Source organism: Topomyia yanbarensis, chromosome 3, assembly GCF_030247195.1.
Source record: "Topomyia yanbarensis strain Yona2022 chromosome 3, ASM3024719v1, whole genome shotgun sequence".
Classification (NCBI taxonomy): domain Eukaryota; kingdom Metazoa; phylum Arthropoda; class Insecta; order Diptera; family Culicidae; genus Topomyia; species Topomyia yanbarensis.
In genome coordinates this window covers 121291344-121316949 of record NC_080672.1, presented here as the reverse complement: position 1 = coordinate 121316949, position 25606 = coordinate 121291344, and the positions used below count along the sequence as shown (strand labels likewise).

The following is a 25606-nucleotide window of genomic DNA, read 5'->3' as shown; positions in this document are numbered from 1 at the left end:
ACGTGAGGGAATATGGGGGGAGGGGGAGTTTCAAAAAATCTTACAAATTTTTATCTAAGGGGGAGGGAGGGTTTGTTCTTTTTTACGTAATATCATAAAACAAGTATGAAAAATGAAATCAATAAGAAAAATATTCTTTTCATTAGAAAAGGATACTAGTTATTATTTCTGCCATAAACATGATGTACATCACACAAAACGAGCACATATTGCACATAATGGTCAAGGAAGGGCGGACCTCGAATTGAAGTGTTTTGCGGCAAGATATAATTGCTAAATTAGTTATGGAATTTTGTTCAATTTTCGCTTCCGCTAGGTATCCGAGAAAGGTTCTATCATGTGATTGTCAAAGATCTTGTAGACCGAATGTTTCCAGAGTGTGAACTGTATTTGACTTCAAGAAAATTCGAAGATGGCCATGTCGGAGCTACGCGTACGATAAGCGTCACAGTAGGAACTCAGAATAAATTCACGCTAGAAGAGGTTTTACATCACAAGGAAATAGATTCAAACGAAGTGGAATATAGCGAAGCAGACTATGTGGACCAAATCAGAGTTTCTGAATATCTCCCAACAGTTATTCTGAAATATCTACTGAGAAAAATTAAGATGCAAATTAAATTACCGCTGATGATTACAGTTAAATTTTGTCATTAATTAAATTACTGCTGATGATTACAGTTAAATTTTGTCATTAATTTTCTTGTAATAATTCTATAAGTATCGTTTTCGCAATCTTAATGTTTAATTAATTAAAAATGATTTTTAATTACGAAAATCATGATAAGATCTTACGTAAGGGGGAGGAAGAGTTCACCAAAATCTTACGAACTCTTATCTGGTTTAGAAGCTGGAAGTTGAAACGTTCTAAAAAAGCCTTACGTAAATAGTGCACGGCCCCCTCTGCCCGCCCCAATTGCTTTTGTTTGTATTCTTTAATTATGTATGGAAGCAAAATAGGTTTTTCGAATCCATAATTAAGGGATGAGTATGTTACCAAGCATTGTATTTTAAAATGGCTTCATAATCGTTAACATGCTTAAAGTGTGTTACGAAGAATTATTGGTCAAACGAGAATATTAATTAATTAAATTAAATTTTGATAATAATCGTTGCTTTTTCGAAAATGCTTAAATTTCATGTAAGTTTGATAAATTATTGAAAGTTAAGAAACAAAATTAGTCTAATAGATGTTATTTATAGTTTCTTTTATAATATGTCCATTCAAACAAAGTATGAAAATACAAAGTGCACCTATAAGGTGAAATAAATGTTCGAAAACTTTTCTAACGGTCAAGATCACAAAATTTCGAAAGCATCAACTTTAGAGTTTTAACAATATCGAAGAAGTTGTCCAACATGAAAAGCACATCTTTTAATGTAATAATATTGTTAATTAAATCTTCTAGAAATAATCATGAAGAAATAACTTTTCAAAAATAGTAATAGACTTAGTGTCTTCAGTAAAGTTGTTGATAACGTTATTTTAAACAACTTTGTTGAAAATATGAAGGCTACATGAATGCAGTATATCGAGATAAAAAACGATATTTAACAAATTTTCATACACCCAGTTCAATTCAATTATTTATTTTACTGTATGTTGTAGAGACTACCTTCAAAAGAATGTGAATTATATTGTTTATACACAGGACATTTACATGTTTTAAAGGTTTTTTTCACTTATCGTCGACGTTATGCTATCTTATGGCAGGTGCCATTTTGCAGATTTCGAGAAAAACGATTTGTAAAGCTTGAGATTGAATATCTTGAAACTTATAAATGGCAGAAATTTTCAGAGAAGACAATTGATGCTTCTATTTTTTGTGCATTAATCTCTCAATTATTGCGAAAATCGGTTGACCATATTTCACAATATGTGTTTACCAAAAATGTGAATTATATTTTCTTTACACAGCATGACACACCTGTCATAAGTGTGTATTGAATGATGACAAAATATGTATGACGTATCATGATCGCGCATGAAAAATTTTCTATGAAAATAAAGCATGAATTCTTAACTTTTATTCATATTTTTGATTTAATTTGGTCGATAAACAATCGGTGCGCGACGTTTGGCATAAATACGTTAGGCATAAGTTCGTTAGACATACATACGTTAGGCATAAGTACATTAGGCATAATGGACGTTAGACATAATGGTCGATTAGCATAATATACGTTAGGCATAATGGATGGTTGGCATAACGTACGTTAGGCATAATGGACGATAGGCATAATTAAAAAAATATAAAAGTAATCGCAAGGGTTTCGTTATTATAGAGATATCAATCCTACAATTGTTTTTTGGGTTAGAAAAAAAAACTTTAACGAGAGACTCCAAAATGAAAAATACCATACGACAATTTTTTCCCTTGCAAGTGTAGGGTTTTTTTTATTTTTTTCCGTGGACGAGATGAAGAAAGTATCCCTTGATTTAAGTCAACAGTTTGGTACAAGCACATTTCAAGCCTATTATATGTATTACCAATACAGTTGCATCCAAACATTTTAAAAAAGCCAAATAATGAACAAACATTAAGTTTTGGAGCCTATGGAAACATGCACTGTTATGTACATCAGCCTCAGGTTACAGATTTTATGTTTGTGACGATAACTTTTTCGTGGATGATTTTCAGTGTACACTCACCGGACACACAACAGTGGCGCTATAAAGGGGTGAGTGCCACATATATGTGAAATTTCTTTCGTCCGTTTCACGTCTCTATTATTTGTCTTTAACGTGATTGCTTCCTAGCCTGAAGTTTAGACTTTCACAAGTTCAACAAGCAACCCAAACCAGTCAATCGTGAAATTATCAACAGCGAGGACAGCATGGCCGAAAACGATAATTCGAGAGAAAGTTGACAACATAACCCACACGTAATTAATTAATTTGATTTATTTACTTTTATTTGAACATTGTTTATATTAAAGGACCCATGGCGAACGCAATGAGTCGTGTCAAATAAACGATGTAAGAAACAGGATCAAAATAATGAAAGAACATGAAACGCTCAAACATTTCTTTTATCTTTGTTTACTAGAACAACTTTTACTATTATTTTTATATTTGTGACAGTAAACGAAAAGTCGTCACCTTGTTCAAAATCCTTTCTTTTAAGGCATAGATAGTTGTTCATAAAAACAATTAACTGTATATGTCCACCGATAAATAAAAAAAGAATGAACAATCTATGTCCGAAAAGTGCCGATGATTTAATCAAGTGCCTACCCGTGTACGTCTTTCTTTCAATCATGCATAGGCATAAATAAATAATGGCACTCCATGAAAGACTCGTTAAAATCAGGTCACCGGCTAAATAGGTCCGTAAATTGAAAAGCACGAAACTCACCCGCATCCAGTTGAGTGGTTCGATAGTGTGCAGCAGTAGTTTTTCCTTCAGCCCTTGCAGGTAGCATCGCAGCAAGTAGCACGTGAGACTGAAGCTGGCGATAATGACCATCTGGACCAGATCGTGGAAGAACAGCGCCACACTGAGAAGACCCCTGACACAATTTTGCCCGGTTGGGCTGAGCTCACCCGTCCATTCGAGATGGGTTAGCGCCGACTGCTGCTTATTCGCCAACAGCCCGATGTATACGGTGGAGCCGGCCAGCCACAGCATCCCAAGGACGAAGTAGACCCACAAAGTTGCCACCAGCCGGCGGGGAGTGCTGCTCAGGATGAAAACCTGTAAGAAGATTAGTGGATAGTGAATAGTGATAGGACGACGGGCGGTGAGAATGAATTTTTAATGACCGGTATAGCGGCTTCACTCAGTCAGCGGGGACAATCGAAGAAGCATCAGATGCGCTTTTGCTTTTACCGTTTCCGTTGCCTCCTGGGAGAGGCTGCAACGGATGTTAATGAATAATGAGACGCAACTAGAATTGTGACCAAATATAGATTCTGAAATTGATTGTAGAGCTTATTGGTAGTTATTCCATTGGACGAGGATGGTGTAAAATCTACTCATGAATATATTATTTTCCAGTAAAAGCTGGCTTTTGAATCTCGAATGTTCCTTACATATCTATCTACTGTAAGCAATACTGCTTTTCTCGTCGAATATTCGATTATCCATTGCACTATTTTTAGAGCGTTTGAAATTTGTTCTCTAAATTTTCGTAGAAGCTTAGTAATTTATTTGTTCGATATCCCATCATTTTCCAATTTAACTTTTCCACGTTTCAACAAAATGCATTTTTCTATCGATTCGGTCCAATTAATTCTAATTTTGCAACTTCTGCTGAGTCGAATTCTCTTTAAACAAATGCGCTGACATTTTGGTCGGAAGCCGTAAATTTTTAATGACGGTAATTTAACGTGCTCGCGCTACGATGAGCTTGTTTTGTGAATTATCGGTGTTGTTTTCCAACTCTGACGCTGTATTCTACATAGCACTTTTCTCTCCAGTAATTTTCCCTTTGTTAGTCTAGTTTCACACATGTGCGGCCATAATAATGATAATAAGGCTCATAATCATCATCATCATTATCATCATGCTCGTCAGGGTTGGTGCAAGAAAGAAAACACAGCGGTGCGGTAATAACGAAGCTGAGGTTTGTTGTTCTTTGCTGCTTGCCTGCGCACCATGGCACTGTAAAACCGGATTGGGGAGTAGACGAAAAACTGCATTTCCACCGGAAAAGGGCACGTCCGTTTCATATATCGGCTTTTAAACACATTGACGGGCTAATTTATGTTTATTTTACGTTTTGTGCATGCAACCATGAGCTGGTTCAGTAGCTACCGCATGAGTTGTATTTCGTTTTATCTATTTTGCGCTGGATAGGAAGCTTCGGTTAAAGAATGAATGTTTGGTTGTGCATCATGGGGTTTATACATATATTTATTATGTTTACATTTTCTAATTTGGTTATAACTAATGATGTTTTATGCGCAGAATGGTTGAGGATTTTGTTCAGAAAATTATAGGTCGCTAGTACACCCTTCTGGGGCTGTATAGAATAAGGATCCGAGTTCATAGTAGTGATCCTTGGAAGAATCGTCATCGTATATATCCATTGGAGTAACTATCCCCTAAACTTAAAGCCATTCGTTTTCGAAATGCATTACATGAAACTTCGAATGTCATTCTTTGGAGCAAAACTTTTCCTACCACAGTTTTTTTCTGCGAATTGTTGGCTAGTGTTTTCTAGATTATTTCTACTAGTTTTGGAAACTGTGCCGAAATGTTATGATGGATTATGCAAGAATATTTTTTTCGTTTAATCGCCTATCAAAAATAACATTGTATGATACATATTGTCTCTCAATTGTTAATGAATCCATTTTACTTATGGGTTTTCTCGAATAAAACGAGAAAATTGAGCAAATATAGTCAATCGATCTTCGCATAAATCAAGAGATTACTACAGAAAAGATAGAAGCATCGAATGCCTTCTCCGAAAAGCTTCAATACATTTCAAGATATTCAATCTCAAACTTTAAAAATCGTTTTTCTTGAAAAGCGCCGAATGGCGCTTGTTATAAGATAGCACAAATGCGACGAAATAGCTTAGGATATAATTAAGCGTCGAGATCTACTGTCATCTTGAATTTTGTTTTAAGATAATTTTTATGAAACTTGGAAAAATCTGAATTTGTGTATATACTGGGGTTTGAAAAGACTACTTTTAATTTATTTTTATGCCAAATATCTTAAAACTGCTTGAAACAACGGATCTTGTTGCATCTTCTCATAAAAAATGTATTGACAAAAGTTGCCTCTCTGGTACTTTTTTCAACATTACACCAGATCTCGACGCTTCATGACATTGTTTTTCAATTGCGCTCAAATATTGCATGGAGACTTTTTCGAGGTACCAATACATTTGAGGTGTGTCCGATTTGAAATTTCAGGAAGATCATAAATACTGGCACTCTACCGTATATTAAGTGTATTCCTGAATTGACTCAAATGATCCTAAAATGGATGCAGAACAAGATTCGTCGCCAAAGATCTGAGCTTATATTTAAAATCAAACATATTGAACTGGGTTCGACCGAATCCGATCTTTTGTCGGATCAAAGATAGTACGCAAAGTATTCTAATATTCCACAAGACGCAGAAATATTCATCTGTGCCAGATATCTCGAAAGTTCGCCTAGATAAGCTCAGGATTGTGATATTTTGTCTAAATCAAACAAATGACGTTACTGGCGAAAAGGCTTTCATGAGGAACTAACGCGTTTACATACCCGCTCACAAAGTTGAGATCGATGGTGTAGTTATCGATTCGAGCTTGGCATGTGTCTATCTACTGAAGGACGGGATTGTCTGTTTCAATAAGGGGTCAGTGAGCGACGATTTTGAGTGACAATCGCACTGAACCTTCAAACTAGTGTCGGGTGACCTTTTGGCGAGGCTGCTTTGCATCTTCTTCGGCAAGGATCGTCTGCATCATCGGTTGTTTGTTGGTCCCGCGCGTCATTCATGCAGTATTGCACTAAATCCAAGCAAATGAGTCTTCGTAACAATATTTTTTCTCTTCTTAGATATGCCGCTAAATATACCAGCAAGAAAAAACTCTGTCACAAATCTAACGCAAAGATGCAACAGGTCAATTCAGAAGAAACAAAGAGTTTCCAACATTTCCAGGAACATAAAAAACCATGTGACATTTCAACCAGAGATTCAGCTTAGTGCAAGATTGGTTAGTTCTAGGTTGGAAACCGGCAACTTTGTTAAATTGCGGAACTCCTCCCGGCATCGAGGAGGCGGTAGTTTTCATGGTACGGGTTATCTTCTCGATAATAATCTAGCTTACTCTACGATCTTTGCTACAATTTTAAAAAGGCAGCCTGCTTTACTGGCCATTACCATATTTCCGTTCCCCTTGTTCCTATTAAACTGAGAAAACGAGCGGAAAAGTTTTCTATTTTCGATATTTTTGTTGAAATTTGAAGTCTTTGTTTTGTTTGTTCTTTATTCTGGACTAAAAGGACGGTGCGTAGGCTTCTGACGTCTTTGGTAGAGTCTCAGTTATGCGCCTTTTTGTTGTCTTCTTTGGCTTTCTTTTTAAGTTCGACTTTCAAACAATAATTTTGTGTGTACCTGGGAATGATACTCCTATCTCGACAAATTTCATGACTTAACCTCATTTATTTTAATAAGCCGGTCAAGATTTTAGCGTCTCCCCAAGGTTGGTGCCCTTGGCGGGGGTATAGGCCAACCACACGCTACGGCTCTGTCTGTGGTGATAAATCGCACACATAGGACGCTTGTCCGCTGAAAAAACCGCAGAAAGCTTCAAATGCGCTAATTGTAGCGAAAGCTATTACTCGAATTTCTGGACTTGTCCTATTCAAAAAAAAAAAATATAAATTTTCGTTCAAAATAACAAAAACAACAAATAAAAAATTCACCTACTTCTTCAGGTACACTTCAAGAAAACAAGTTTAAACGTGTTAATCCGCTCCAAAGTAGAGTTACAACTTTTCTACCTATGAAAGGATCTTCTATCTCCGTCACACCATCCTACAATGTTCATAAATTAGAATGTTCGAGAGTTTGAATACCGAGTTTGAAACCGATCTTGGTACCATTTTTATTGCTGCAGCGTACCGTAAACCGGGGTGACATTGATCACTTTTCGAAGTAATCATTACATATTTTTAGACGCAACACATTTTTTTCAAGATTCATATTTTTAAACCATGTACTGATGTATGGAGAACAAGATTGGATGGTTTTACCTAAAATTGTCCGCTTACAGTTAATTTTCCAAAAATGATTTCAAGTTGAAGTCCGTTTTCGCATTCCGGGGCGACTTTGATAACCTGCATGTTCACCCACATTAAGTTGTTGATGTCAATGTTTTTCATTCAAATGTTTGTTTAAACTAATTCTGGAAAGATACTAATTATTAAATAGTTATTAATTGGTATTATAAAAAGTATTTCAATGTACTGTACAATTCGAGTAACCAAAATTCTTATAATTTGTGTCGAACTAGAATAAAATGTTTTGAAAACCTTTAAAACTGCTAAAATGGTTTTATTTCAGTGCTTTATCAATGTACAAAAAGATTCATCCATTTTAACACGTTGGAATATTGAACAATAAAAAAAATGTGCGAATTTTAGCTTAAAATAATTTTAAATAATTGCCAAGTAGTTTCACAAAAAAAATATTTAAAATAAACAAACTCTTGAAACTAAATTTGCCACATCCCAATCTAATGGAAAATAAAAACTCGCTTGTAATTTATTACTCTAGCTCAAATCTGAGATTTATTTGTTTTATAAAAAATAGACACTTTACGAAGCTTCGTAAAAATAAGGGAAAGTCAAATTTCGGTGTTTCGTAGTTTTTGGACCGAACACCCGAACAATATACTCAAAAAGCATATCAAATCAGTATTTTATAAGTTTAGAGTAAAAATCATTTCAAATTGAAATGATTCGGTAGACTATTCTGGTTTGATAAGCGATCTACGAAAAAAGTTTCGAGTAATCAAAGTCACCCCGATGATCAAAGTCACCCCGCTTTACGGTATTTGTCTTTTCAGTGTACTGGCAAGCAAATTAACTTTTTGAAAGGAGACTTACAAAAACTTACTAGAATAATACTCAAATCAATTCCAACGGTAAACTACTTTTTAATTATTATGCTGACTTTGATTCTGATCACTTTCCAGTAACTTTTTCACTTTCTCAAGACTTCTGTTAGTTCAGAAAGTTGTTGTCAGAAAGCGGTTTGGGAAAGGTGCAAAACTTATATTGATAATAATTTTAATCGTGATCATGATTTATAAAATAAAACTGACATTGTTACGGCTTTACACAAATTTTAAGTGATATAAACGAACAACAGCCAAAATCAACAAGAAATACTTCTTTCTATTTTTTATTAGTATTGTGAACATTAGAATGTGTGATACTTTACTTTGCATAATCCACTACAATAGTAACGTTCGCTCATACATTAACGATGTTTTCCAACTATACCGCGATGTGTAACAAGTTCAGATTGAACATGTCAAAACCGTGTTAAAAAATAGGCATGAAATAGGAATTTTGCACTTTGTTTACGAAAGCCTCCTAAAACCCATCACGGGATACAAAGATTGTTTTCTGGTCAAGACAACGTTCAAATGGTAAACCCACCCTACTTGCGCATTCGTCATTGGCCAAGGCACGCTTTCACGGTGTCTTTGTCGAACAACTTTAATAAAAAAAATCGGCATCTTCAAAACTTCAGGATATGAAAGAATGGACTTTTCCCTTTCATTTGAAACCAAGGGCAAAATAATCGGTCGGGGGGTCTAGAACAACTTTTTATTTTAAAGTTTTTTGTTTGAAAACTTAAGTTTTTTAATGAATCTAATTTGCATTTTTGCCACTGATTGGTACTGTAGACTTTCAAAAATACTGAGAATCTGATGAACAAGCTCATTGTCTACAACTTCGTAGAAAGCTATAAATCTATGTAAAATCACACGAGAAAGTTATTAAAATTTTATGAGTTTTTAGATGTGCGCGGGGTCTATTGATTAACACGCATTAATACGATTAACAAGGACTTTAAAATTGTTGAGTTTAGATGAACAGTATAATCAGATAAATTTCAATGTTTACAAAGTCCCATTCTCAGCAGAAACATATATTTTCAGATTCCTCCGGTTCTTGGGCGCAAATAACATTTTATGAACAAGGAAGTTATTGGAAGGGTGTTGAGCAAATATATTCGATATTCTTACCTTTTCAAGATGTTGATTACTGTAGTAACTGATTTTAGCATGTATTGGTGTCTTTTTTATTTCTTTTCTCGCTCTAGGAAATAGCTAATGCAATCTAGAATGACCTTTCTTCCTGATCCTATCCTGCCTGGTAAAATATAATTGACCTAAATTCAAAACTTTATATTTGTATGAACTAAAGTAGATAGTTTAAGTCATTGTAATAATCGATGGCTTTTCTTGCAACTTTGGATTGAGAATCCTATTTGTCCTTATCAACATTAAAAGAAAGATGATTGAAAGAGAAAAAAGCGCTTTGAGTTTTAGATTTTTATTTGTTATCTTTTGGGGTAGATTCATTTCATCAGAATTTATAGAGTTTTACTTGCTCCCAAATTGCGCTTTGTTTCCAAATCGAACACATTTCACCTAATCTTAGGAAAAAGGAACAAAACCAAGTTTCATAATTTCCTTTAAGAAGAAAATCCGGAGTCGTTACTCGCTGAACACGGATCACTACAAAAAACGAACAAGAAAATTTCAGGCTAGATCACAAATTCAGTAAATTCTCAAAGTAATGTAAGTCTGTTTATTGAAGATTTACCTCATAACATGTGATAAGAGCAAATATCACATATGCAGAAGACAGATTTGCCAGTTCAGTTCAGAATCTGGAGACAGTAACAGCAACTCGTCTTTCGGGTAAAGGTGATACTTCTACTTTTATATTAAGATCGCTCTCTTCGTACAATAGATAAAGCCTTTGTATCTCATTTACTATTGCGATTTCTGTTCAGTGTATAGCGATTCTGGAATTCCTTCTCAAAGAATGTATTTACAGTAGGCTTTGCCACTTTTTTCCTAAGTTATGTGAATTTTTTTCCTTTTGAAACAAAGTGTGATTTGAGTACAAGAAATACATTCCAGCAGTATAATTCGATGCACAGAAGTCCTCGAATTTATCCCAAAAGTTAACAAGCTTGAACATAAATCTCATTGAATTATTTTTCTATTCTTCAGGAAACTGTCAACTAGGATTCTCAACTGAAACCAAATCAAATGACAAAATATCTAATCGAGTTTGATCAAATAAAAAGTTCAAATTTAATTTAAATTTGTGGTATACCAAGATGCTGACGAGAGAGGAACTTGATTCAAGATTACATCAAGGATTCTCCAGAATGAGTGAAGAAATAAAAAAGAAGATACAAATATATCTGTGACAGAAAAAAACTGTGTCTTTTTGCTGTATTACTCAGAATCTTTGAAAAGAGTACAAATTTTGTTCAAATTTTATCTAGTCTTCTCTATATCTCCTTGTTCATATAATAACATTGGTGCGCATAAACCAATGGAATCTGAAATTATGTTTTACCGTTTAAAAGTGAGACTTTATTAGCATTCAAGTTCTTCTGCAGACACTGTTAGAATACAAGTCATTTTTTACAAAGAAAAATGTTATTGGAAATCGATATCTTAACCAGTAGGCCTCGTGCGAATCCGGAAACTTTGATAAAATTTTAATAGCTTTCTCTGGCGATTTTATATCGAGTGTGGTATTCTACAAAGTTGTAGACAATGTAATTGTCTATCGGATTTTCAGCTTTGGTAATATTTGAATGTCTATAGTACTACCTAGGGGCAAAAATAGGAACCAGTTTCATTGAAAAACCTAAGATTTCAAACAAAAAACTTTAAAATAAAAAGTTGTTCTGGAGCTCCCGACAGAATATTTTAATTTTACCTAAACATGAAAGAGAAAAACCCATTCTATCACATGCTGAAGTTTTATCGATGCCGATTTTTTTCGAATAAACTTGTTCTACCAAACACACCGTGCTTTATCTTCAAACAACGTCATGCAACTATGAAGGTCAGATTACTATATGTTATTTCTGTCAGAATACTACTACATAATGCGACTGCTATTAAGCGAAACGCCACCCAATATATTTTATTTTTGGAAATCTTAAATTGAGACACGAATCTTTTCTGTGATACGCTGCTTTATCATTTTAATCACTAGTAACTCTACCTTAGGATGTCCGGGATTTGCGAGTGCCTCCTGCTGATGGAATCTATAACCATGTATTTTCTCCATATATTTTGATGTTTTTCCATGCAAACTTGACTGTTTGCCTACTCGTTTTTATTGTCGTTTTTATTGAAAAACACTGGGGCAGTGGATTGCACTGGATTTGCACTTTCTAGCAGAAGTGGTAATGAAACACGTCTTGTGGCCTGCTCTTCTGCTAGAAAATGCAACACCAGTGCAATCCACCGCTCTGGGGTTTTTCAATGAAAAACTCCATTAGGGTGGCATGAACCATGCTATTATACATCTCAAAAACTTATTCAATTACAGGGGCCCCGAATGATCTTCAGACGGCCCTGGGCGTAAATTTTGGGATGTATGCTCTTCAGGTAGACTCTAGCCGCATACTGGTGTGAGTGTTATCAGTGCGACACACAGTCCAGCGAGTTCCTCGGCGCCCATGCAGCAAGTCAAAGTCACTAAACTATGCTCTTCGCCTTCTCGGGAGATTGGCAGGAGTATTGGTCGCGGGAATGACGAATAATGAAAGAAAAGGCTACGTTATTTGCGAAGAAGAATTGTGATCTGAACTTTCTTTTTAGGCCGCTGTGTGTTGCTTTGCGATAACCTAAATGTCACAGGACTTGATGTTGACATTCAGTAACATCGGTGTAGCATTTAATTTCAATCGACCATTAGCTGTTATTAAAACTGCTCATCATGCAACATGCATAGCCTACCAAAGGCCAGAGTTTAGCGCAACGTACAAAAAATGCATGCTAGCATGCAGTGAAAAATGCGACCAACTGGTTGTTATTGTTATCCGTGTACAACAACATGCGACCACAAATGTACCCACCCTTTCAATTAAACACTGCAAATGTTCATTATCGGCGAAGCGGTAAATGTAAACTGCGATTACGTAGCCAGCGAGATGTAGCAGCGCCGGGATAATGTAAATGAATATCGTTTCCCCGCTGTTGGTCATCATTGTTCTCATAATAGCGCCGGCGGTGGTATTGGTTATGGAAATTGATGAGCTGACATCTAGTGCCGAGCTTGACGACATCGTGGTAGTGGAGATTTCAGATTGAGCAGGATATTCCGGTTGAAGGAAACCACGGTCACGCCTGGAATGGAAATAATCATCGTCAGTGGAGAATTGTAAATAATTTATTTGCTTCATTTTTATACAATATTGACCAGGACATCAGACGCAGTCTATCTACCAGCAGACCAAATCTTCTGAAAAATCGCTCCTTGTGCTCAATATTTCCGACCATAAATAAAAGAGTCACTTGGACAACTGTGGTCAGTCAGGAAAAGTAATAATTAATCACTTGGGGCGAGAACGTGGCTCGCATGCATGTGCGCTTGAGCTCGGATTCCGGATTATCATTGAGTAGTGAAATTGAGTTTTGTAAGTGAGATCATCCTCTTGACTGAGTTCCGAACTGGTCAACCGGCTGCTCAAAGTTTGTAGTATCATCGCTGCAGTCATCACTATTCAACACACGATTGTTGCAGAGCCACTGGGTATCCCAGTCAACCGGCCACTATCCAAAAACACAACATCGGACAAGCTCCCATCGAAAGGGGCAGTAACAGAAGCAGACCTCCTGCGAAGGAAAATACCACAGCAGTGAACCATTACACATAGAGAAGGAGGAAAGGGGAAATAATAAAGCGTCCTGAAAAATAACAGCAGAAAGCTTATAGAAAACGAGATAAGCTCGTGCCAGTGGAGCTGCAATGTTTTTTATTCAAATTTGGCCATAAATATTAATAATCCCTTTATTATTTTAATAAAGTGGCTGTTTAAAACTGTATTTTTCAGTCCGAGTTTCGTGCTGATGTTGGCGAGCTTGTTGTGCATGCAGCTTTTTATGCTTGACGAAATTCATTGTTGAAAAATTATTCTCGGGTTGCACCGTAAAATCATGATATGGCAGTACATTTGCTTTGCATAGCTTACAGGCTGGAGGGTGATAGCTGTGATAAATTATTATTTTTACTTGAACGAAATAGTATTAGCTACAAGCAGATCGTATTCGATGATTTGCAATGAGTTACATAAAGTCACTGGCATCGCATTTTTCCTGCAAATCCTGCTGATAGGTCCGGTATTTATTAATAACTTTATCACAATAACTCTTGCCTGTGGATTCCGTTCTCCGCTAGCAGTTGCCAACGAAAAGCGCTCTCAAAATTGCCTCCGCCACGAGATGAGTGGATTAGAAAAGTGAATTGCTTCTATCGTTTCTAAATGTTTGACAGCAGAAGTTGCTGAGTTGTTTTTCAACGTCAATTATTGCTGCTGAACAAGAAGCCGTGTGGTGTCCGGCGGGCTGAAATCTTTTTGCACTATTTCAACCAAGAATAGAACCTCTGGGAACTGCTCCCATGTCGTAAGAGGCGACTAACAACATGCTAGGAGTTCCTAGGCCGAGGTTTTGTTCCGTACCGAAGACTTAATCTGGGCGGACCTTAAGGTTTTCCATATTACCCTCTTTCCAGTCTGTATTTAGTGAATCACTGACATATACCTTTTCTGATTCGCCTTTCTTGATTGTGTACCAACGTTTTAAGTTTCTTCTGGCGGTTGTATATTAGCCGTAAATGACGAAATCTAATTCTACACTAAGTAACAGAATATATTAATATACCGGCACTTCCACGCCAAGGTTTAACTTCCAAAGCTTTGGCTTAAAAACCGTTTTTAAAAAATGGAAACTTTCATGCAGGAAATTTATTGAATTGGCCTAAGATGGAGCTGTCGAATTTCACAAAAAGCTTTTTATGTTGCAAGTGATCTGTAGTTGTGTTAAATTAGGTATTTTTCTATTATATTTGGAACCGTCTACCGACAAATCTACATTTACGAATACCTCCAAAAGTGACTTCTTGAGGTCTCATGAAGGCCTGACACTAGCTTTATGATACTTTTGCTTTTCTAAACAGTAATAAAAATCTCAACATTCAAGAACTTCACTTTGTCAGAAAATGTAGGGCCATCGGAAGCTAAAACTTCGTAAAATCGCACTCCTGGTCCTTTTTTCAGTGCAGTACTCTACGTCACTCGTTCAAATTTGCACCGCTCTTATGGTAGTCGGTATTTGCTAGTATTACTGTTCTCCCATCCATTCTGGTAGTCAAACGGTGGGATAGCAAAATTCTTACAAGTTTCCTATCTCATGCCTCCACGCGATTCTAAGTCTATTGATGACATTTGGTCCTTAGACCGCAGAATGAGAGGGTGCGAACAGAATGAGAGGGTGCGAACAGATCTAGTCGAGAAAACATTGCCGTAAAAATGAATAGTTGATCGGAAATTAGCCCCAATACGACTAATCTGACTAGTATCTATGAACACGGCTCAATACGTATTGAAAATTCGCCGCGTCTGTTTTTATGAACCTAATTTAAAGCTCCGTTATTGCTAACAAGTCCGTGCATCAGATTAACAATCCTTTATATTTCCCTTCAGTGTTCGGTATTATCGCTCGTATACTTGTATTCCACAAACAATCCGATATGGAAAATAAGAAATACTTTCCTTGATTTATAACATCTCGCGCTATTTTTGCCAGTATAATATGCTGTCACTTGGTAGTTTTCAAGCCAATAAATATATCGTAGAGAAGAAGTAGCGAGTTCTGTCCAAATACTGTTGCAATAAATAGTGATCCGGCCCATTACGCAGATAAGATTAGCTTTTCCAGGCAATACTCCCACGATCGGCTGTGTGGAGTTCAAATTGTTTTTGTTTAGGGAACATAGTATACTCTCGGTAGCCGGCTGCCCAGAGTTTAAAAATAACCAAAAACTAAACAAGATCATCTCTTTTTCGAGTGATCGTGCACTCGAAGACTAACTAAACAACTACCTAATAAAATATGCTTTACAGGTCGCATCGTTTGCTTGGAGCGAATCCTAGACCTGATACCCTTCCAAACCACCAACTCCGCGACACCTATGGAAGAGTCTGATGAATCGTCGTCCTTCCGTTAAGTAGGTGGAGCATCAACACTTCCTGTCTACCTTATCCTTTATCCTTCCCCGTGAACGATGGAGATGGGGGCGGCCGGCAATGATGGCTATCATGCTGTTGAGGTTTTAATATGGGTCGGATTGGTATGAATTCCTACTTACCACTTCCTAAGCAACTCTTATTAGATAATCAGCAGTCAAACATGATGAAGTCAGTGTGCAATCCGCCAAAATCATCGTCACAACGCAACGCAACGCAACGCAACGTCAATTATTGCTGCTGAACAAGCACTAAGAGCTGTCGAACAGTGGTGTCGACAAGTTAAATTATCAGTTAATCCAAACCAAATCTTAATTGTTTTTTCACGAAGAAGGAAATAACAACCTGGGTTCATTCCTTGCAGTTATTTGACTCTGAGCCATTGTGTACGGATTAAGTACGTTGGAGTTATAGCTAATTCCAAACCGAACTGGTATGCTCATATTGAGTTCGGAGTCAAGAAATCGTGCCTCGCCTTTGGGCAGTGCTGACGAACATTTGGAAAGAACCGAGGTCCCAAACCCAAATACATCTATTGAATTCACAAACAATTGTACGTCTAATATTGTCGTATGGATTCCTTGTGTAGTGGCAGAGGGGAGAGGTTGTAACGGTCCAATCGTAGCTAAACCATCTGCAAAGAGTGGCTCTCATGCTGTTGATTGGTTAACGACAACTTCGACTGCTGCCTAGGAGGCCCTTCTACCAGCCAAACCATTAGACATACACCACAAACATGAAACACTATCATGTGCATACAGACTGCAGGGTACTGGTCTTTGGAACCATTTGCTACCAGTCATGCACGACTGTTGTCACAACAGGTTACATGGAGTGATAACAGTCGTGCATGACACCCAGCGATATTACACTCACATGTAGTTTTCGTTACAGAACATCACAAATCTTGAGCATTTTTTCAAAACGACATATCGGCAATGAGTTACTCTCTTTGTTTACTTTCTCTTCTGTTAATAATTCGGTCACTTTAACATTTATCCCTCAACTTAAATCCTTACTTATTCATTAGCTGCTAAGCTGTGAAGGTTCACGCATAATTGCACAGCTTCAGTTCATACGCGATGGACAGAACTACTTTTTTCGCTCGTGCCATTCTTTTCAAAGTTGAATAGTTTCCAAAGATTGAATTTTTTTAACATATATTTGTTTCTAATATTTCTATAAATTCAATTATACGTCGTTAATTCAATACTTCAAGACAAGAAATAAATGGGAATCTTTGAGTGACTGATTACACGGTGTGCCCAAAACCGTTAATAACAGAAAAAATGACCATTAATGCGGCCTTCGGCATCCGGAAGGTGTAGTATTCACGAACCGGTGAATTTAAAAATAATCCATCGGGAGAATCGAAAGATAGTGCGATTTGGTAACGTCAATTTTCATAACCCCTAAACTCCTGGCACTATTTGGATTTGTCCTTCTCCCAAACCTTTTTCGTTAGGAAAATTCGATGGTCAAAAGTTTGCCAAATCCAAAGAAAATCTTTTTTTTACAATTTGAATGACCCAAAAAAAATTTTTGCAATTTTTTATTTAGCGCAAAATCTTACTGTTTTGCTCTGTTATCAGATCTCAACGGTTCATTAATTTTGAATCATTTGGCATTATCATAAAATTTTTGATCACCGAATTTTTTTTCAGTCCTTTTGGCACTAAAATTTTTTGAAATTGATTTTTTTTGCGGTTTTCGTTTGTTTTGACACTAGATGTTGATGTTGAATGCTATTTTTGAATATAAATCGTCGAAGTTTTTTTTTCAATTTTAACATTTCATATTTCATACCTTTCTTCTCTCTTTGGATTTTTTCGAATATTCAAAAATCCAAGGATGCAAAATGCCTACCTTTTCTGCGGATGTAATTTTTCTGTCTACCTTCTCATTTCTCTTTCGACGCTGCTGTCGTTCGCTAGTGCAAGACGCCCAGCGCTGTACGGCAGTCTGTAAGCAAAGCAGTAACTTGTCAAAAAATACTGCCCCCAGTACAGCCACCAGACGCGAGCGGTACAGCTTCTCTTACCTTATTTTACACTTTTTAATATTTTTAATTTATTCAATATTTTTAATCACAAACGACGACAATGAATGCGGTTCGTTTACGCCACGACCGCCATTAACGCTTTCGTGTGCGGGCCTCTCTCTTTGACTATACAGAGAAAAGTGTACAAAGCGAGAGAACAAACTTTACTGCGCCATACTCTCACCGAGCAGTCGGAGTACAGCAGCAAAACAAAAATGTATTCTACTGCTGTACGGGAAAATGTACGCGGTTTGGCTACCGTTCTGTTTAGAGCTGTAGTGATGCGTCTCTGTAGAGGGCTGTACGGCTTGTACAAATGTAAATATACCGAAAAAATGTAGTTTACCGGTACCGTTGGCATCCCTGAAAAAATCAATGTTGCCCCAATCGTCTGAACAAAAAGAAAGATTTAATTTTAGTACCGTAGAACAATGGTTCTAAATCTGTAGTTACCAGGAGTCTGCGAAGCAGATTAGCTTTATTGTAACACACTGAAACTAATATGTGGATAGCTAGACGAGCCCTTATTCATCTCATTAGTCAGGATGTCACACTGTTTCGATTGCAACTCGGCTTACAGTGATTGTATTGCGCTTAAATAGGTATCAGCATCCTTGTTTCATTCATAGGAACAGTAACCTAAAGTAGAAGCAGTAACATAAAGAATCTGGGTTGGAAAATGTAAAATACTTGCCTTTGAGCGAAGTGAAAAGTCGCGTACAGCGCACCCTTATTCATCCTACCGGTTGACCTAATGCGTTGAATAGAGATAGCAGACACTGCTCTGACCAATGTATTCAGATGGGTAGGATGAATAAGCAGCTAAGATAAATTAGGGCACAGTAACCCTACACAAAATGGATGTTAAGCCGTAACAGTTTTCAACAACCCTGCGTGATTGGGGAACGGGTCCCCGGGATCAAAAGTTTGAGAACCGTTGCCGTAGAATACCAATGATGTAGTGACTAAATAGTCAAACAGAATATACAAAGTTGGAACTCAAAAAACCGAAAAAAAATTCAATATTCTGAAAGCACATACATTTGAAAATATCTGTGCGAAATTTCATCCAGATAGGAGCACCAGATTTCAAACTACAGCCGTTCGCAGCGCGCAGGTTCTTCCACGAGTGAAGTTAACACAAAACTGTAAACGCAATTATCTCGGAACTATGATTTTTGAAAAGTACCGTTGCAGTGAACGTGATATCTCAAAAACTATTCATCCGATCTTCATATTTTTTTTTTGAATTGTTGTATTAATATTCTCGTGTACTTGAACGGTTACTTTTTCATCCAATAATTTTCGATTGTTCGCAATGAATTTTTGTTTAAAATTTTAAACACCAAAAACTCATCTTTTTGGTCAACATGTTTTTTTATAGGAAATTTTTTTTTATTGGGAAACCGATCCGTTCAAGTACACCACAATCCATTTTTCTTCAATAATCTTTTTACTTTTTTGATTTCTATTGAGCGATTCGGCTTGGAGAGCGTTCACCGTACACCTCTGCCAAAAAAAACACGTTTCGGGGGATAGGCCATAACTTCACTAGCCTTGAATATTTTTTTAATTCAATCTGTTTTTTTTCGAACTTCGATAGTACTACTAACGAACTGTCTTTGGTTTTTTCAAATAAAATTTGCATAAATCACTTTTAAAAAATTACGAACTTAGCTCACTTTTTCGCCACAGCTTTGTTTAAATATAACCCCTTAACCTTCAAACTACCAAGCCCTCTTCGATACACCAAAATCGACGTTCTTTTTGCCATAACTTTTTTTCTGTTTTATCGATTTTGATGCAGTTTTTTGCAAAAGAACCAGAAATTATTCCAATTTTTGAAAATGCGTTAAAAGTCGTATTCGGAGCTACGACCTCGGAGTAAATCCAGATTGCAGTGGGGTACCAACTTTTGGCCATTTTCAGTTTTTCATACATATTTTCAAAACAACGCTAGAATTCAACATTTTTCGACAAGAATTTGTCAGAATTGACCTTCTTGCATAATAATTGCACTTCATATATTAGTAATACGAATTGGCCAGTTCCTGGGAGCGGTTCCCAAAAGTGGCCATTCATGAGCTTACATTGCATATGCTTTATTATAACAGAAACACTAATTTATTTCAACAAATCTTATCAGATCGTCTACTTAGTATAGCAAGCAATTATTTCAATAAAGGTGTAATATAGATTTGCCACTTTCTGACCAGTTCCGGGAATTCCGGAACACGGTTCCCAGGACGAAATTTATTTTTTATGATAATTGTGGAATGCGACACATCAAAAAACATCAACTCAATGATCTATGAAGAATGCAATCACATTCGAAGGCATCCGGACACATGTAGACACTTGATGACCAGTTCCGGTAATTCCGGAACATGATTCCCAGGTCAAATTTTATTTTAATGATAATCATAGCATGCGGCACATCAAAAAAAAGATGGGTGGGTAATGTCAGAGACATAACCGGAGTGAAGTAGAATACACTTTAGACCGGTAAATTCTGCTCTGGAATAAGCAATTTCTATGCGACTTTGTCGACTCTAGCACATTCATAGTTTATTTGGAGTATTTTTGGAATTATCAAGTTGACAATTTGCAACATTCTTTGAAAATATTGTTGAACTTTTATGAATGAAGGCACGCAAACGAGCGTTTGACCGTCGTCCTACTACCAGCATCAGAGAAGTAGCAGATCAGCATTTTTCGCTACATGGCCTGTACCAAACAAACCGCTCGTAAGTCCACCGGAGGAAAGGCTCCCCGCAAGCAGTTGGCAACAGCCCCCTGGCAACCCTATACCATCATATGGAGTTTGACAGCGACCTACATGTATGGGGTGTTATAGCTATAAAGCCCCAAACAAAGAATTATGTTCGGCACTATGCTCGATATTCAAGCATTCCACACGACGTTTTGCATCTTGTGGAATGATTTAATAATTTAATTTAATTGACATTTTGTAACTAAATACAGCTTCTAATCATTCGGTTCAAAATCAATGTTTTGCCTTTCATGGCAGTGATGCTGGCTGTACAGAGACGTCGTCCTTGACAGGGGGCTGGTTGGCAACGAAGGCCGTGTAAAAGTGCCCCAGTCACGGTTGGCGTTAAGAAGCCTCATCGCTACCGAACAGAAACAGTCGCCCTGCGAAAAATTCACAGCTATCAGAAATCGAGCGGGCCTAAATTGTGACCCAAAATAAACCACAAACCAACAAGTTCTTTTCAGGACCAGCCAATTATAAAGTATTATTATTATAAATGAAATTTTCCATTGCCTTACAACCTCCCTCCCCCTTTCCTCCCGGCTTGAATAACTATCAATCTTGATGATGCTGTGCGGCGGGGCACTAGTTTTTATTATAGTGGAAAATTTAGGTTTGCGCGTTTTTCCCAAAAGTTTTTTAGCTGTGCGTTTTCAAGGAAGTTGTAGTTGAATTCAAAATGAAATAGTTTATTTCTATTGTCAGAGATGGACCTTCCAACGAAACTAGTCTGGCTCGCTCTGAATCGAATTGTATGGACCAACCACTGCTTTCACAAAATCTGTTATTTTCAGTAATTGAACATTCTACACAACTAGTCACAATTATTTCCAATCAGCGCAAAAATCGAAGATTTTCATTCAGTACAATAGCAGATTTTCACTTTTAGAAAAACAGGCAACATTCTGGCCGAAACGGAGCACCTATATCGAAACGTTAGAAAACGTTCGATTTTTCTAAATTGAATCATTACACTAACCTGTCTACAAATCACACAAATAACTTTTTTATTTTGTGCCATTCTACTTGAAAGCGACGGTATTGTTCACAAGTGGCTCACTTACCATCCAACGCCCTTGGCAAGCCACTTTCTGATGCTTGTAATAACTAAATTTCAATTTCATTCTTTGTCGATAAATTGATGGCCCTGAAAAGGGCCTTTTGTTTGGGCAGTGTTCGGAATTTACTTGGAGCTGGTGTATGTGGTAATAGTTTTGGTGCCATCGAAGACGGCGTGATTGGCTAACTTTCTAGCAGCAGCAAACGGACGACGGTTTGAATTTTGCGGGAGATGCTGCAAACAAACTGCTGCATGCTGATGCTGCAAACGAACTGATCGTGAACAACAGCATGCTGAGTTTTTATACCTGACTACAGCACAATGTAAGCTCGTCCTTTTTTGTGTTGTCCTCAATATGTGTTTTTCGTAGCTCCACCCCTTCGTTGGTCGACCACATATTTTTGATAAAGAACAAAATTGAAATTGTGTTTTCAATACGGAGGTTATCGAACACTCAGGGTAAAAAGAGTAATGTAATACGGCACCTTGGTAAAATGTTTGAGAATTGAAACCTTTTTTGAATGCGCCTAGTAAACACGAAACTGTAAACAAACAAACAAATGATAACTTTTTCTTTTGTGAAATACGTGAAATCGACGATATTGTTCACAAGTAGCTCACTTGCCATCGAACGCTCTTGGCAAGCTACTTTCGGATGCTTGTAATAACAAAATTTCAATTCGATTCTTTGTTGATAAATGGCCCGTACCAAACATACCGCTCGTAAGTCCACCGGAGGAAAGCCTCCCCGCAAGCAGTAAGCAACGAAGGCCGTGTAAAAGTGCCCCAGTCACGGTTGGCGTTAGGAAGCCTCATCACTACTGAACAGAAACTGTCGCCCTGCGAGAAATTCACAGCTATCAGCAATCGAGCAGGCCTAAATTGTGACCCAAAATAAACCACAAACCAACAAGTTCTTTTCAGGACCAGCCAATTATATTCCAGTAAGATATAAATGAAATTTTCGTTTTCCATTGCCTTACAACCTCTTTCCTCCCGGCTTGAATTACTATCAATATTGATGATGCTGTGCGGCTGGGCACAGGCAGTTTCCATTATAGTGAAAAATTTAGGTTTGCGCGTTTTTCCCAAAAGTTTTTTAGCTGTGCTGTTTTCAAGGAAGTTGTAGTTGAATTCATAGTAAAAAAGTTTACTTCTATTGTCAGAGGTGGACCTTCCAACGAAAACTAGTCTGGCTTGGAATCGAATTGTATGGACCAACCACTGCTTTCACAAAATCCGTTATTTTCAGTAATTGTACATTCTACAGAATTAGTCACAACTATTTCCAATCAGCGCAAAAATCGAAGGTTTTCATTCAATACAACAGCAGATTTTCACGTTTGAAAAAACAGGCAGCATTCTGGCCGAAAATTTTGAAACGGAGCCCCTATATCGAAACGTTCGATTTTTGTAAATTGAATCATTACACTAAACTGTCTATAAATCACAAATAACTTTTCATTTTGTGCCATTCTAGTGAAAGCGACGGTATTGTTCACAAGTGGCTCACTTACCGTCCAACGCTCTTGACAAGCTGATGCTTGTAATAACAAAACTTCAATTTCATTCTTTGTCGATAAATTGATGGCCCTGAAAAGGGCCTTTTCTTTGGGCAGTTTTCGAAATTTACTTGGTGCTGGTGTATATGGTAACAGTTTTGGTGCCATCGAAGACGGCGTGCTTGGCCAACTCTTCTGTGACAGCAGCAAATGGACGGCGGTTTGAATTTCGCGGAACATGCTGCAAACGAACCGCTGCATGCTGATGCTGGAAACGAACTGAGCGTAAGCAACAGCATGCTGAGTTTTTATACCTGACTACAGCACAACGTAAGCTCGTCCTTTTTTGTGTTGTCCTCAATGTGTTCGTCGTAGCTCCACCCCTTGGTTGGTCGACCACATATTTTTGATAAAGAACAAAATTGAAATTGTGTTTCCACTACGGAGATTATCGAACACTAAGGGTAAAGAGAGTAATGTAATACGGCACCTTTGTAAAATGTTTGAGAATTGAAACCTTTTTTGAATGCGCCTAGTAAAAATTCACTTCACTCCAGTTTGTTTCTGACCATATTTGCAATTTGCGTACTGAAATAAATCATAATTTAGGGTTTAACCCAAATAGCTCTCCAGGGAGAAACAGTCCATGAAACAGAAAATGCAAACTCATTCTTTGAAATGATTTTGGTGGCTCTGAAAAGGGCCTTTTTTATAATGATACAAGTGAGTTCTACTTTTTCAACTTCCAAATCCATAGAAAGTGCGTCCCTGCCGCTTCAGAGTATAGACGACATTCATTGCGGTTTTGCGCTTTTTCTGCACACCATCAGCATTCGTAGATTAAATTGGAGATGCATTTTACATCACCACGACGAGCCAGACGCCGACTGGCAGATTTGGTGATTCCCTAGATTTTATCACGAAGAACCTGGCGATGACGCTTGGTACGGGAACGCAAACATGATACCGCTCATTGTACCGTCCGGACGAGCATGTTGCTCGTGTGGTAAGCGAGCACCCACTGATACAAAACAAGCTCGCGTGACCTGTATATATAACATTCCCGTATGTAATGAAACGCTTACATGCTCCTTTTTGACGGCTCTGCGTGGGATATGCTGACAAATTGCGCATTTTCCTCGCTGTTTCCGAAGGATTTTCTGAAAATCCTTGTTTTGGTTTATTTATAGTAGTCGCAGTAATTCCGAAATTTAATACGATATACGTGCACAAATTTCCGATCAGATAGTGCAAAAATATTGCGATTTCGTCCAGTAGAACGGAAGATACTCGCATTTCAAACCTGGGAAAATTTCTCAACTGAAATTTTTGAAACGGGACCCCATATTGAAACGTTAGAAGTATTCTACTTCAAAACATCAACTCGATGATCTGTGAAGAATGCAATCATATACGCAGGCATCCGTACACTTGTGGACCATTGATGACCAGTTCCGGGAATTCCGGAACACGGTTCCCGGGTCAAATTTTATTTTTATGATAATCATGGCATGCGGCAAATCAAAAAACATCAATTCGATAATCTATGAAGAGTGCAATCACATACGAAGACATCCGGATACATACGGACACTTGATGGAGAGTTTCGGGTATTCCGGAACACGGTTCCCAGGACGAATTTTATTTTAATGATAATCATGGAATGAGGCACATAAAATAACATCAACTCGAAGATCTATGAAAAATGCAATCATATACGAAGGTAACCGGATACATACGGACACTTGATGGAGAGTAACATAACCAAACAAATCAATTCGATGATTTACGAGGAAAGCAGTCATATATAAAGACATCCGGACACATGCGGTCTATTGATGTTGTGGTTCCGTGGATTCCAGAATACGGTTCCTTGGCCGATATATTTTTCTGTAAGATCTGTAATGTATTTAAAGCAAAGCCTTGATACTACACTCCATTACGTAACTTATTTTTTTAAGTTTTATCCAAAATAGCGCGGTCGCATTTTTTGATTTTGAGCTAACGCTCTCTTGTCCAAAAGTCATCCTCATGTACATGCAGTAATTCGCACACAGTGATTGAGTGCAAATATCAACGAACCACAAAGAGATAAAATAGAATTGGATAGTCTTTTTTTACCACCACACCCCTCTCTCAATCCACATTATTGACACTTTGTTTTTTTGCGCCGGCTTTATCCTCTACTCCTATAACTATAACATCACCAATACCATACAATGGAATAGTAAACTTCATATGCGTGATGAACGATATTTTTTCCCCGTTGGTGTGGTTAAAAAAAATTATCGTTCAGCTTCTCAACCTCATCTTTACCCCATTTTTAGTGCCAATTTGATTTGCCTTTTTAGGAAAATATTTCTCAGCGATCATGATCAATGCTGAAATTTGTGGGAAGTCAAATGAGAAACTCATAAGTAAAATGTCACAGTATAAGTAACCACAAGTCGCCACAATACAGTTATTTGT

At 37.3% G+C, this 25606-nt stretch overlaps 1 protein-coding gene across 1 annotated transcript in view; it reads right to left on the bottom strand.

Moving 5' to 3' along the window:
* The window catches only part of LOC131687176 (uncharacterized), a 71813-nt gene that overhangs the window by 39233 nt on the left and 6974 nt on the right, over positions 1-25606 (bottom strand). The window contains exons 2-3 of the mRNA XM_058971229.1: positions 12588-12858; positions 3360-3698 (exon numbers count right to left, since the gene is read on the bottom strand). Of these exons, the coding sequence (XP_058827212.1) occupies positions 3360-3698; positions 12588-12858 (610 nt within the window). The remainder of the gene's footprint in view (positions 1-3359; positions 3699-12587; positions 12859-25606) is intronic.